Source organism: Nomascus leucogenys, chromosome 19 (genome assembly GCF_006542625.1).
Source record: "Nomascus leucogenys isolate Asia chromosome 19, Asia_NLE_v1, whole genome shotgun sequence".
Classification (NCBI taxonomy): Eukaryota; Metazoa; Chordata; class Mammalia; order Primates; family Hylobatidae; genus Nomascus; species Nomascus leucogenys.
The window spans coordinates 54,366,066-54,381,555 of NC_044399.1; the positions used below are offsets into that span (position 1 = coordinate 54,366,066).

The 15,490-nt window shown below is 36.7% G+C and overlaps 1 protein-coding gene across 9 annotated transcripts in view; it reads right to left on the reverse strand.

Moving 5' to 3' along the window:
• The window catches only part of BIRC6 (baculoviral IAP repeat containing 6), a 258,422-nt gene that overhangs the window by 164,496 nt on the left and 78,436 nt on the right, over positions 1-15,490 (reverse strand). For 6 of the 9 annotated variants that reach the window (XR_004027064.1, XM_030800383.1, XM_030800386.1 and 3 more), the window contains exons 14-22: positions 13,846-13,977; positions 13,247-13,378; positions 9,778-9,956; positions 8,020-8,153; positions 7,251-7,412; positions 7,022-7,153; positions 5,892-5,989; positions 3,814-3,961; positions 2,523-2,656 (exon numbers count right to left, since the gene is read on the reverse strand). Coding sequence is in view for 8 of the 9 variants with exons in the window: in XM_030800383.1 (XP_030656243.1) it covers positions 2,523-2,656; positions 3,814-3,961; positions 5,892-5,989; positions 7,022-7,153; positions 7,251-7,412; positions 8,020-8,153; positions 9,778-9,956; positions 13,247-13,378; positions 13,846-13,977 (1,251 nt within the window). In the remaining variant the exon portion in view is untranslated. The remainder of the gene's footprint in view (positions 1-2,522; positions 2,657-3,813; positions 3,962-5,891; positions 5,990-7,021; positions 7,154-7,250; positions 7,413-8,019; positions 8,154-9,777; positions 9,957-13,246; positions 13,379-13,845; positions 13,978-15,490) is intronic. The other 3 variants (XM_030800385.1, XM_012501479.2, XM_030800387.1) reach the window with 2 other exon arrangements.

Below are 15,490 nucleotides of genomic sequence, written 5' to 3' on the forward strand. Positions count from 1 at the left end.
GAAATCAAAAAGACAAATAACATCATTCTACCATCATCAAAATAGTTATGACCATACAGATCCCCTTAATGATCTCAGGAACCCTTTGGGGGACTATAGAACACACTTTGAGAATCACAGGGCCAAAGAAGACTAAACGGGGCAATGACATAAGATAAAGTGGCAAGGAAAAGAGAGCCAAATCATTTAGGATTTTATATGCTGTATTAGAAACTTTGAACTTCAGAAGATGGGAAGACATGAAAAGTATTCTAAGAAGAAAGGTAAAGTAAGTGAAAGATCATACTCAATGCAATGTGGAGAATGCACTGAAGTGAGGCAAGAACAGATGTATGAAGACCAGTGTGAAAGCTATTATTGTAGTCTGGGTTCAAGATGACTGTAACTTGTGATCATGGGAGGTAAGAGAGTGAGCAAACTTGACATACACTCAGCTCTCCGTATCTGTGGGTTTGGCATCCATGGATTCAACGAATTATAGACAGAAAATACTCAGGGGAAAAAAATGAATGGCTGAGTCTGTTACAGCCTTTCTTTCTTGTCATTATTCCCTAAACAATACAGTATAACAAGTACTCATGTAGCATTAACATCCTATTAGGTATTATAAGTGATGTAGAAATGATTTAAGGCACACAGCGGGATGTGCGTAGGTTATACACAAACTGCACTACATCATTTTTTATAAGAGACTTGAGTATCTACAGATTTTGTTGTCTGCGAGGAGTCCTGGAACCAATCCCCACGGATAGAGGGGAACAACTGCATACACTGATGGAAAAATAGGTGCCATATGGTGATATCCTCAATGCAGGTGATAAGAAAGATATAAGTATCATGAATGACATTCACATTTCTGTCTTGTGCCACTGATGCCATTAACAACAACAACAAAAAACGCTGTAGAGAGACTAAAAATGAGGAACAACACGATGAGACATTAAAGTGGAGACATATCATGATTTTTTTTTTTTTTTGAGGTGGAGTCTCGCTCTTTCGCCTAGGCTGGAGTGCAGTGGCGCTATCTCAGCTCACTGCAAGCTCCGCCTCCCGGGTTCACGCCATTCTCCTGCCTCAGCTTCCCGAGTAGCTGGGACTACAGGTGCCCGCCACCACGTCCAGCTAATTTTTTTGCATTTTTAGTACAGACGGGGTTTCACCGTGTTAGCCAGGATAGTCTCGATCTCCCGACCTCGTGATCCGCCCGCCTCGGCCTCCCAAAGTGCTGGGATTACAGGCGTGAGCCACGGCGCCCGGCCGACATATCATGATTTCTAAATCCCTTGTTCTGAGTCTTCTTTACTCATTTGCAAACTTGAAGACCTCAGAGCTTGGAATGAACCTTACAGTCTTTCCCTTACACTTTCACCCTAACGGATTTCACTGCTTCTTTTGGTATACTGAAGGCATCAGTATCTCCAGTTCTAGTCTCTCCTACTAGTTCCAATCATAAATTGCAATGGTCTAATTGATGCGTCACTTGGATAGAGAAGACAGAAAATGGTGAGATGCGCGTAAGGCAATCAGAGCCTAAGTCATCAAATAGTAATAACACATATATTCAAGGCAGCATAAGCAATTAAAAAGCAAGTGACAGACCAGTATGTGTAGTATGATCTTTCATTAGAAACTGTATTAACAAATACGGGTAGTAAACAAGTTTGAATAGCTAAACATCCAGTTACCAATAGTAACCTAAGAGAGTGGAAAGGTTGGGGTTGAGGCATTTTACATTTCATTTATATTTCTGTATTTGATTTTTTTTATTTTGCTTTTATCACACCTCGTAAGTTACTTTTCAACAAAATTGGACTTCTCTCTCAAAATTTACTTATATCTGGTTATTACCTTAATCTGTTTGCAAATTTTCTAACATTTTCGTATCCTAACATTTGCAATAAGTGCAATTAGATGGAAGAAAAAAATGGTCAGTCTTTTATCTAACAAAAATAAACAGCAAATTGTAGCACTTAAAAAGATTATACAAATAGTGTTATGCATACATCCAAAAAACACATTCTTCAGAAAGTATAAAAGGATATATGTAATGTATACAAAGCTTACCTCAAGAAAGTGAAAGACGCAGAAAATTATCTTTTGTTTGTGCATCCTTACTTATTACAGTAAGTATATATTACTAATTTCGTATTTTTGAAATAGGAAATGTTTGTTAACTTTATAGAGGCAGCAAAGATACATCAAATGAAACTGAAAAGGCTACGACAAATAAATTTTAAATAGTCTCTTATAAGCATTAAAATCACACTGAAATGAAATACATAACAAAAACCAAAAATTAAAGTCACAACCCTTTCAAATATGACTTTAATATACCGGGATTTTCTTCAGAGGGAAAGAGGAAGTTAAGAACTTCTAGGAAACATTTTAATAATTCATATAATAAGTTCTAAGGAATTTGTTTTCTAAAGATAAAACATCATGACTATAATCTATTAAGTCAAATGGCAACTTAAATCCAAGATACAACATTCAGAATTTCCTTTAATGAAAGAAATCACTACCTGAAAGGACATCTGATAAATCAATTTCATCTGACTGGACACCAATGCTGCTGTTATAAACATTTTTACAAGAAGAGCCACTCATCTCCAAATCAAAGAGGACTGGATCAAATGGTGAGCTATATAATCCATATCTGAAAAATAAAATAATGTACTAACAATTTTCCTTTCAGCCATCTAATTAACAAATTACCTTTACTTAGTTTTAAAAGCAGTCTGACTAACAGCGCAGAGGGAGATGCTGACTAGATTTGACCCATCAAATTCAGTGAATCTCAACTATGTTCCCTGCAATCTGTACTCTAAAAGACACTGTCCAGAGACTCAACAAATGTGATTCCAACAAGCTGGCAACTAAGGTACTAAGACTGCCACCTGCAGATTGAAGCGAGGGATATCAGGCACCATTCTCTCCCCTGAATCATTACGACATAGCCTCAAGTACAAAGGCTTTGAGTAAAATGTCATCAAAATCAGAACACCTAACCTAGGAAATTATAAAATCACTGCTCTAAATAAAGGAATGCCTTACTTCAAACGTAGACAATCAGGCAAGAACTTAAATCTAACCTTTAGCTATTGCTTAATTCATCATGTTAAAAGTTTTGAAATATAAGTAGCAGGTAGAAGAATACTAGTTATGGGACAGTAACTGACTCACATAATTCCACCTATAAAGTGCACAGAGAAACAGACACATTACATTCTTCTTCCATTAGCAGGGTATACCACTTTTCATTATTAAATAAAATTAGCCCTCTGAATAACCATCATAAGGATTTATCAAACTGTTAAAGAGTAATTTCTGGCCAGGCACGGTGGCTCATGCCTGTAATCCCAGCACTTTGGGAGGCTGAGGCGGGCGGATCAACTGAGGTTGGGAGTTCGCGAACAGCCTGACCAACATGGAGAAACCCCGTCTGTACTAAAAATACAAAATTAGCCAGGCCTGGTGGTGCATGCCTGTAATCCCAGCTACTTGGGAGGCTGAGGCAGGAGAATCGCTTGAACCCCGGAGACGGAGGTTGTGGTGAGCCGAGATCACGCCATTGCACTCCAGCCTGGGCAACAAGAACAAAACTCCATCTCAAAAAAAAAAAAAGTAATTTCTGAGAAAACAGAAGAAAGTAAAACCTCAGGCTATTATCATATGGAAAAAGTAAGGTATAAACTAAACATTTTTGTAAGAAAAAGACTGTTTTCAGCATATATATATTAAATAACAGTTCTCTGCAAAAGCGTGATCATACTCAGAGACGCCTATTATTAGTCATTAGATATACTAAAATACCTTGTCTGAAGTAAAGCCTCCATTGGCGTTAGCCTGTCCTGTAACTGTCTGGATACTGCAGTAAGCAAAGATGCACAAGCTGTACTGCATCCAGCCAGATCTTCATCTTTCACATAATTCAGTAAGACAAAATACCAATAGACAGAACCTGGAAACAACAACAACAAAATAAATGTTTCCTTTTCCTCATTTTCCTCTAACAATAAGAATTTAAGATTACCTATTTATCAGAATGCTTCCTTTTGCTAGAAAGATACTCCCTTTTCTGGAAAGACAATCTTATGGGCAATTTACAAAGATAACTCCTTGGAGGGATCAAAGAGGACACTTAAAATATAAACAACACACTGAGGCACAGTCTTACACTAAGAATTTCAAATATTTCTGTAGAGTTTTATAAAGTCATTTAGGTGTATAATAATGTGTATTTATTTAGTTGTATAATAATGAGAGATGCCTCTGAGGGACACTTCGAAATAGCTGAAAAAGTGAGGAGACTGAAGGTCCTTCAAAATCATCCTTACCACATACTGTTTCTCTGTACTAAACTTTTAAAAACAGGGGGTGGCAGTGAGCTTCAAACAGCCCATTTTAGTGAATGAGTGGGGAATAAAATTACTCTATAATGCATTAGGTACAGATCAACATTGCTTAAAAGATTATCATGACAGTGTATTTTTACTTTTTTTTATTAACTGCTACATACATGGCAAAACTTAAGTGTCCTAACTTGAAAACTAACCTTAAGAAGCTTTTAAACATTAGACTATAGTAATGAGCAACTGAGTCAAAATGTTGTATTCCAGAGTTAATGGTTGTAGCCAAAATATGTTCAATGTAAATATAAACATGCTTTATCTAAATTAAGAAAATGATACAACTTTTTAACAACTCTAAACAAGCATTTTTTTTAACACAAAGATGAAATCTTTACGAAATATATAACTCACTGAGGTAACTTGTTGAATGGGTTGTTTTTTTAAACTCCTGGCCTCAAGCAATCCTCCCTCCATTGCCTCCCAAAGTGCTGGGATTACAAGTGTGAGCCACTGTGCCCAGCCTGAATGGTTTGTTTTTTAATAAAACAGATTGTGAAAAATGTCTATCAATAAATAAAATTTGGCTTAAAAGGCCAAATTAGTAGCCCTTCATAGTAACACCATGTACTAGCAAAAACAGTAAGAATCTTTAAAAATCTTCATTACCTTATATATGTGCTATTTTAGAGAATTGCTTTATGAATTCCCACTTGATAACTATGTTCATTCTTTTTTGTATCATAATAATTGCACATATATAGGAGGTATATGTGATGTTTTGATCATTTGCACAATGATCAAATCAGGGTATTTAGGATATCTGTCACCTCTGCATTGGGAACCCTTTAAATCTTTTAACTATTCTGAAATATACTACAAATTACAGTCACCCTACTGTGCTATCAAACACCAGAACTTATTTCTTCTAACCATATGTTCATACTAATTTATCAACCACTCTTCAAATCCCACTCACCCTCCCAGACTCTGGTATCCATCATTCTACTCTCTACCTCCAATTAAACATTCATTCTTGAAAGGCATTTCCACAGAGTCCTCAGGTGCTTTTAAAAAACAAAACAACAACAACAAAAAAACACTGGCCCCTTTTAGGAAATTCCAGTTTGCTATAGTCCCTACCAATCACACAAAACATATGCATGTGCAATGACACCTGGACCGTTTTACTTATTTATGTCACCTCCCTGGCACATGCTGGAATTCTAGTTTCTGACAACTGATCTGTTACAGTCAGTAAACAACCAAACAACTCAATGATTGCAATGAAGTACAGAAAAATAGTTATGAATTGAGATGGCTTGATATTAACGTAACTGCCCCATGAACCTTTTCCTTGGAGTACTATTGACGGAGTATATGCCCACCCAGCCACAATCTATCGATCCCTTCAAAAAATACAGATAAGCTACAGAAAAGTGAACTTTAATATAGAAAAAATAGTTATGAAATAATCCTAAGTACACATATGAGATGTTCCATATGACTATAACTATTTGTGATTAAATTAATTTTACATACCACCAGTTGCTGCTGCAGGTAAAAACGACATATTATCAAGTAAAGCCTTCAACAGAACAGATCCAAATCCTGGTTGACATGGGTCACATTTGCCATTACTGAAAAATTTTTAAAAAGAAAAATTGTAAAGATATTACTCAAGGTCTAAATTCAACCCTAAACCTGGTGTGGTACCTAAAAATCTTTAAAATGTATTCTATACAAATTAAAAGAAAAACCTGCCTTAAAGCTATATAAAATACCAAAAGATAGCAGGGACTGATTATACTAAGGATTGTTGTAAATATTTTCTTATGCATTAAACCATTATCTTTACAACAGTCAATACTGACCATTAGCTCTTAGACACTTCCTAGATACAGTAGCAAGTAGGAACCTTTAAACATTAAGAACCCGTATATGCAGTTTCAATTTCTAAAGTTTCAGTTATACACGGTCAAGTGCGGTCCAAACACAGGTGAGTACAGTACAATAAGATATGTTGAGAGACCACGTTCATCTAACTTTTATCATAGTATATTATTATAATTGTTCTATTTTATTAGTAGTTATTGTTAATCTCTTACTGTGCCTAGTTTATAAATTAAACTTTACTGCAGGTATGTATATATAGGAAAAAACAGTACTATATATATGACTCAGTACTAGCTACAGTTTCAGGTATCCACTGGGGAGGGGAGGGGTCTTGGGACACATTCACTGGGGATCAGGGCAGACTGTTCTAACTTGTTTCAGGGTTTAGAAAAAAAGGGTCTGCACAATGCTACAAAAAAAAGTCGGTAAGATTGTTACATAACAGAGAAAACACTTTAAGGCAAGAAAAGACAACCAAGGAAAGTAGGAGTGAAAGGGGTGTAAGAGTTCCCTTGCCAAATTCTCTAAACTGCTACTAACAGGCAGAGAAGCTCAGCAGACTTCTCTTAAAAGTTAAATAGACTTATTTAACATGACACTTTCCCCTAAGAACCCAAAATTCTTGCTAAGATTATCAACAATCTTCATCAACTTTTGAAATTCTCTTAAATTATACATACATTAAACAAGGATCAAATCACACTAGAAACAAGGTATCGTCCACTAAATTGCAGGTGCACCTAGAAAGTATGCTTTCAACTTAAAAACATACCAACCTAATGCACAAGGCTAGAAATCGGGCACACTTATGGGCTATACTTCGTCCAGCCTCAAAGAAGCAAACACGTACGATGTCTGACAGACATTTTCGTGTTTTTGAAAGTAGGCTCTCATTTCCTTCCTTTGAGCTGCAAAACAATAGCAGACATTAAGACTCATCCTGAACTTTCAATCATAACATCTAAAAGGCAATCAACAGTGGTAAGCAAAATTTTAATTATTAACCTTCCAGGTCCATTTGAATGAACTCCAGCTAACCAACAGAGAGTATCCAACACAAGGCTCTGGGCATGTTCTGTGATCTGGCCACCATCTGTTTTTCTGCAAAGAGTATTAAGAAGCTTCTCATGAAATTCTGAAAACTGTAACATGGCACATCGTTGCACTCTACAAAAAAAGAAAATATAAACACATTACCAACCAAAACAGAACAACTAAAGCTATCACAACCTGGCTGGTAATGCAGTGTTTCATTTTAAATCATGAACATCTCAAGTAGATTTAAAAACAATCAATAGCTATATGTCAAGTATTTCACTTGTAGAAAATTTTTTTAAAAATTACATTTACAATAATGTGTTGTAATGTAACAAGGAATGTCTATAATTTCTTTTTGTTTTGTTTTTTTCTCCAGAGATTGGGTGTCCCTCTGTTGTCCAGGCTGGACTCAAACTCCTGGGTTCAAGTGATCCTCCTACCCCCACGTCTTGAGTAGCTGAGACTATAGATACATGTTCCAGTGCCTGACGAGTACGTGTCAAATATAATAACTATCATCCATTCCTGCTATACAACAAGCACTGTGCGGACACTAGAGATAAACCAATGAAGTATAAAGACAACTCATACTCTCATCAAGATTATAATTATTTAAGAAAAATGGACAACAAAAATTTTCAGGTAAAAGATTTTTATATTTGTGTGTCTATGTGTGTGTTGGTATGTTTTGCACTTTCATTACTGTAAGAATAGCAAGATAATGCAATGAAATTACCTTTCCTTAGAAATTGAAGTTTTCTTAAATCTTCGAATGGTGACTGAGACCTCTTGAAGTAAATCACAGCCCCGGAGGTTTTCAGATTTACGGGTGCCACTTGTATTTTCATTCTTAACATTAGATGATTTTTCCTAAACATTACAAATAATAATGAATTTTTAAAAATAAACTAAAAATCATTTACCATTAAAGTTACAAAATAAAGGAAAATAATTGAATTGTGGCCATCAAAACACAAATCTCAAATTAAAATGATAGCTTGTACCCTCATATTCAGTAAATGACTAATTTTCTCCAGAATTATAATAGGGGAAAAAAAGACACAACCACTATTTTAAAGGCAATAACCCAATGATTACAGACGATAAAACCAAAGTCCTGAGTCCAATTCCTGCTGGGTGCGGTGGCTCAGGCCTATAATCCCAGCACTTTGGTAGGCCGAGGCAGACAGATCACTTGAACTCAGGAGTTCGAGAACAGCCTGACCAACACAGTGAAACCCCATCTCTACCAAAAAATACAAAAGTTAGCCAAGCATGGTGGCAAGTGCCTTTAGTCCTGCTACTTGGGAGGCTGAGTCAAGAGATTCACTTGAACTCAGGGGGTTGAGGCTGCAGTGAGCTGAGATCACATCACTGCACTCCAGCCTGGGCAACAGAGCAAGACTCTGTCTCAAAAATAATAAATAAATAAATAAAATAAAATAAAATAAAATAACTACGTGAGATATGTCAGGCTCCCCAATTGCCAAGGTTCACTCACTTTCAATATTTAAAAAAGGGAGGTAACAGAACCTGCTATGCCCTACTTCAGAGTTATAATGATGATTACATCAGATAAAGTACACAGAAGTCCTTGTGAAAACTGGAAGACCTATATATATGTAAGGTGACTGGTATTACGGATCAGTATCAGTATGATTCCTTATAAATAATGATGATAAAGAAAACCTCCTTCCTGAGTTCCAGGAAATCCAAGATAAGTCAATTGTAAAGAGCTGCACGGTTCACAGCTACTTTCAGAAAATCAACCATGAGGATTAGAACCTGTCTTAAAATTATTCCCCAACTTCTCTTTCTGTATACTCCCAAAGTCACCAAAAACAAGATTGTGAGTTGCCAATAGAGGGCACACGAAGAAACTCTCATACCAAAAGAAATACATATTATGATCTAAAATAATTATAAAGGGAAATATCTGCTAACAATTACTCCCTATTCAGTATACATTATAAAAGCTAGGTAATTTGCCTAAAGTTAATTCAGGCTGGGTGCGGTGGCTCACGCCTGTAACCCCAGCACTTTGAAAGGCCAAGGTGGGCAGATCACCTGAGGTTAGGAGTTGAGACCAGCCTGGCCTATATGGTGAAACCCCGTCTCTACTACAAAGACAAAAATTAGTTGGGCATGGTGGCACACGCCTGTGATCCCAGCTACTAGGAGGTTGAGGTGGGAGGATGGCTTGAATCTGGGAGGCAGAGGTTGCAGTGAGCCGAGTTTACGCCACTGCATTCCAGCCTGGGGGAAAGAGTGAGACCCCATCTCAAAACTCTAAAATAAATAAAATGAAATAATAAAGTTAACTCAAAACATTCTTATTCCCAAATATATTTAAGTCACTCCAAAGAAAAAATACAAACAAACCAAGTGTATAGTAAAACATCACTGAAGGGTCATACTACTTCTAATAGTGTGTTAAATCTGATCCACAATGTTTAAAACTGTATTGTTATTGTTCAAAATGACAGTTTCATACCTTGCCTGCTGCAACTTTAGCCAAAAGTGAAGCAAGTGAATAACCCTTGTTACTCTGGTGTTTTAGGGATGGAAGCCGTACTACAGGACGCATACCACCATTACAAATCTCTTCTGTTCCTCTTTCATTCACTGCCTTGACATGGATTAAAAATGAACGATATTTTCCTCCTGCCATACCTAGAGAAGTGGAGTAGAATGGGGAAAATAACTGAATCACCAATAAATTCCACTGTTTTTCATCTTCATAGAACAAGATCAACAACTAACTCCACAAAAAGTACAGTAGGCCAGAACTTTCAAATTATACTATTTGAGCAGAAGAAAGTTGAACCACCTTCACATGCTGTCAGCAAAAAACAACGAACAAAGGAATGTTATGAATAGTATAAAACCATTATCTTTGACTAATTGAGATAAACATTTGGCATGTTTTTTCCCCAATATTATTCATTTTAATGGTAAAAATGTTGTAAACTACACACACACACAAAACTGTCATTAAGCTATCATCCAGATAATTACAGAACGTATATCCATCCAGTCTTCTTGTGCATACACATACATACATCCACATATATGTGCACATATACACATAGCATTACAGTACTGACAGTTAAAAATGTGCATGCAGGCTTTGGAGTCACTATCTGGGTTTCAATAATGGCTCTGCCATTTATTAGGCACATGACAAATTATCCTCTCTGTGGCTCAGTTTCTTCTAATGTAAAATGAGACTAACAGTTCCTACCTCAGAGTTAACTAAACCACTGTTAACTGTGCTTGGCACAAAGAAAGCACTCAAATAGGCCAGGCGCGGTGGCTCATGCCTGTAATCCCAGCACTTTGGGAGGGTGAGGCAGGCAGATCACAAGGTCAGGAGATCGAGACCATCCTGGCTAACACAGTGAAACCCCATCTCTACAAAAAATACAAAAAAAATTAGCTGGGCGTGGTGGCAGGCGCCTGTAGTCCCAGCTACTCAGGAGGCTGAGGCAGGAGAACGGGGTGAACCCAGGAGGTGGAGCTTGCCATGAGCCAAGATCGCGCCATTGACACTCCAGCCTGGGCGACAGAGCAAGACTCTGTCTCAAAAAAAAAAAAAAAAAAAAAGAAGAACACTTGAATAATTATTATCACTAGTATGTGACATTAATTAAACTGGGATCATACTATACAATCTATATATAAAATACATTTCTTAATTATCATCAAATTACTACATCTGCCAGCAAACTATCAGTCTATTGTTGCATTACCAGGTATTAAATCTTTCATGATTATAAATGCTATCACTCTACTTAGCTACCTGCCTGCTGTGCTAGCACTACACTGTTACATTTTTCTTAACACTACTGTACTATTCTCTGTGTTGTGGTATCTGACATTCTGTTTCAAAATTTCTTTGGCCAATGTTACCCCTTTACTCGTCCAAAAAAACTTAGCACTTATCTTGTTCAGTTTCAAAGATGTTGGGGAGAATTTTATGGAAAAAAATCTTAGTATATTCTAAGAAAATTAATACTTTCCAAACACATGCCATGTAATTCTACACTCCATTTTGTCAAAATCAGTATTTTTGACCAGATGTGGTGGCTCACACCTGTAATCCTAGCATTTTGGGAGGCCAAGGTAGGAAGATCCCTTGAGCCCAGGAGTTGGAGACCAGCCTGGGCCACACGAGGAGACTGTGTCTCTAAAAAATAAAAAATTTTTTAAAACACCAATATTTCTATTTCCACATAAAAATATAAGATTCACACTCTCATTGAATGAAACTTATAATCTAAACAATTTGAGGTTAGTTTTTGTTCACTACTGTATCCCAGCATGAAACCTAACATATAACATCTCGAAAACCTAATGACAATAAGAAAGCACAAAACTTGCATATATACAGGCTGAGTATCCCTAATCTGAAAATCCAAAATGCTCCAAAATGCAAAACTCTTTGAGAGCTGACATGATGCTAAAAGGAAATGCTCATTGGAACATTTCATATTTTGGATTTTTGGATTAGGAATACTGAACTAGTTAAGTATACCACAAATATTCCAAAACCAGAAAAAAATCTGAAATCTGAAACACTTCTGGTCCCAAGCATTTCAGATAAGGGATACTTGACCTGTACTATGTCTGCAATTAAATGGTTATGTGTGAATGTGGACAAACATTAGGAAGCAAATGTACACAAATATAAATAGATGATATATAGTTGGCCAGCTATTTTCTTTGGTTGGAGAAGGATCTCTACATCTCACCCCACCCAAAATTTCTTTAACAATTGAACTAGTCATTTTGTGTTGGTTTTTTTTAATTCACCCCCAGAATACAAAAGCTGAAAACGTCCTACTACTGATATTTCTATTTATTATCAACATGATAGCCCATTATCTTAAAACATTCATTATAATCTACATTTGTTTATGACACCCAAATCATTGTACATGATACTGTCGAAGCTCTTCTAATAAAAATCCTCTTTTGGCCTGGAGCGGTGGCTCACGTCTGCAATCCTAACACTTTGGGGGACCAAGGCAGGCAGATTAGCTGGGCTCAAGAGTTCGAGACCACCCTGGGCAACATGATGAAACCCCGCCTCCACTAATATTACAAAAAATTAGCCAGGCGTTGTGGCACACGCTTGTAGTCCCAGCTACTCAGAAGGCTGAGGCACGAGAACTGCTTGAGCCTGGGAGGCAGGTGTTGCAGCAAGTTGAGATCACAGCACTGCATTCCAACCTGGGTGACAGAGCAAAACTCTGTCTCGAAAAAAAAAAAAAAAAAAAAAAAAAAACAAAACCTCTCTTGGCCAGGTGCGGTGGCTGACGCCTGTAATCCCAACACTTTGGGAGGCCAAGGTGGGCAGATGATTTGAGGTCAGGAGTTCCAGACCAGCTTGGCCAACATGGTGAAACCCCATCTCTACTAAAACTACAAAAATTAGCTGGGCGTAATCCCTGCTACTTGGGAGGCTGAGGCAAGAGAATCACTTGAACCTGGGAGGCAGAGGGTGCAATGAGCAAAGATCGCGCCACTACACTCCAGCCTTGGTGACAGAATGAGACTGTCTAAAAAAAAAACAAAAAACCTCTTTAAAGCGAAGATACTGTAATAATATATAATAAAACTCTGAAGAGACGGGACTCTGATGTGATGTGAAGGGTAAAAATGGCAGAACATAATGTCTGCTTACTCAAAAGAGCTCTGTTATGTCACACTAAGTCATCCTGTAGTCATTTCTTCAATGTTTTTTCAAAAAGCACTGAAACCTCTAAGACACAAAAAGTAGGATCAGATAACCATACAGTTACTTTATGACAGGAAATGACCTCAGCTACCAGAAAACTGATGAAATTTCGAATGAAAGTCCCCCAAAAAATCTTACTTTTTTGAGATCAGTTTTTTTTTTCATCTTTTTTACAACTGTGGTATTATTAATTCTGCTTTTGTAAAACATATTACTTCACCTTTAACAAGTTTGGGGCTTGTTAACGTCAACATTCCAGCATGCCCTGATAGATCAAGGCCACTAGCAAGCCATACTGGCCCACATAGAATGTCTTCTTTATGATCCTCCAAAAATGGACATAATCTAAGACCTAAAAAGAAAAATACATATTTTTCTTTTAAATTCATTCATTTAAAATGTAATATTTAATAAGCAAATATCATCCCATTTACATATAATACCACCACACAAAATATCATACTTAGAATGTGTTAAAATAAGAATTGTCATGCTAAGGAACTATAATCAATTATTTGTTATGTTGCTTTCCATTCCCATATTATTTTACAGTTCACCTTTATTTTCAAAAAAATTATAAACCACGACTTGATTTCAAATCCCAAGATATTAAAAACCAAGAATGCATTAGCGCAGCTGTGGTCACAAAAGATGAGCTGAAAGTTAAAGCGTATTGCCAAAGCAGAATTACAGGTTACTTTTTAATTGTGTTCTTGAAACCAAGTTTTTGCAAGCCATAAGGAAATCTTGCCCGACATGTTGCATTCAGATCACTACTCCTTTTACTGTCATGGACAACAGCTCTATAATTTAACTCACACTGTGATTCCTCTACATCCATGTGCTGCATTTCTTCATTCAAATCAACCAGGGACGGTTTCCCATTTTGTTCCACTTCAATGTTAAGAGCTGGAGACAAAGGAAAGGTGATCTGCCTATCTACTGCTGTTTCTAGAGGATAAAAATATTAGTAAACTTAATTTTCTTTAATATCAATGATTTATGTGCCTGAAAAATCTAAAATTTCCTGTTAACCTGGGAACTTGTGTGATTTTCATCACAGATGCTATAAAATGGTTGGAGGAAAATTTTGATTCAATTGTTTTATACATTCTTCTTTTAATGGTAATAAAATATTTGCCTAAAAAAACAATCTGCTGGCAACTAAACTAAAAGTTCTTACCCTAGGCGGCACGGTACAAGCACTTGCAGAGCTTTAAAACTACCAAATCCTGAGTCCTCCACCCAATTAATTCAAAATCTGTCAAAAGACTGCACACATACGAACATATCCATATACACACAGACTCACATAAATACACAGACACACATATAGTCATCCATCCCTCAGTATCTGTGGAGGATTAGTTCCAGGACCCCCACAGATGTCAAAATCCACAGATGTTCCAGTCCCTTATATAAAATGGCATAATATTTGTATATAACCTTATTCATATCCTCCCGTATACTTTCAATCATCTTTAGTTTACTAATAAAACCTAATACAATGTGAATGCCATGCAAATACTATTTATTTATTTCAGACAGAGTCTCACTCTGTCACCTAGGCTGGAGTGCAGTGGTGCAGTCATAGCTCACTGTAACCTCCAAATCCTGGGCTCAAGTGATCCTCCTGCCTCAGCCTCATGAGTACTGCCACCTGACTAGCGCCACAGGTGCACACCACCACACCCAGCTAATTTTTTAAAAAAATTTTTGTAGACATGTGCTTGCTATACTTCCCAGGCTGGTCTCAAATTCCTGGACTAAAGTGATCCTTCTGCCTCGGCCTCTCAAAATGCTGGGATTATAGGCACAAGCCACCACATGTGGTCTAATATTACTTTTTATTTGTATATTTTCTTATTGCTGTATTTTTTTCCCCCCCAAAGGATTTTCAATCCATGATTGGTTGTTTCTGAGGTTGGTTGACTCCTGGGACGTGAAATCCACAGATAGAGAGTGCCAGACGTATACGTAATTTTTCAAAAAGGAAAATTTTCAAGTTTCAATGTTTGAAACTGGAGTTAAGTTGCCATTTTACCGTGAAATTATCCCCAGCCTCTTTAACTTATTAAGGAGAAAACACTGAGTAGTAACACCTAGTTTCTAACCATGCTAAATGTGTATAATCTACTTTAATAACTCAGTGCAACAAATTCTGAACTTGTAAGAAAGATAAAAATGAGTGTATTTTTAGCATTACATGAAAGGCTGGCTTCACTAATAACCTTAAAAGTAACTTCCATAACAGTTCTATTCACAATTAAGTCTTCTCCTAGGAAAAGAAATACACAAAGCTAGTAAGGCTAAAAGTCAAACTAATTTACAAAGGAACTAATCTCATTTCCAAAAAAGCATAATTATATGATTCAAGTTTATGCAATTCTGAACATTACTGGGTCACTGAAAAGTTTTGAATGTTCTCTGAATTACTTTTCTAAATAAAATCACAAAAAGTAGA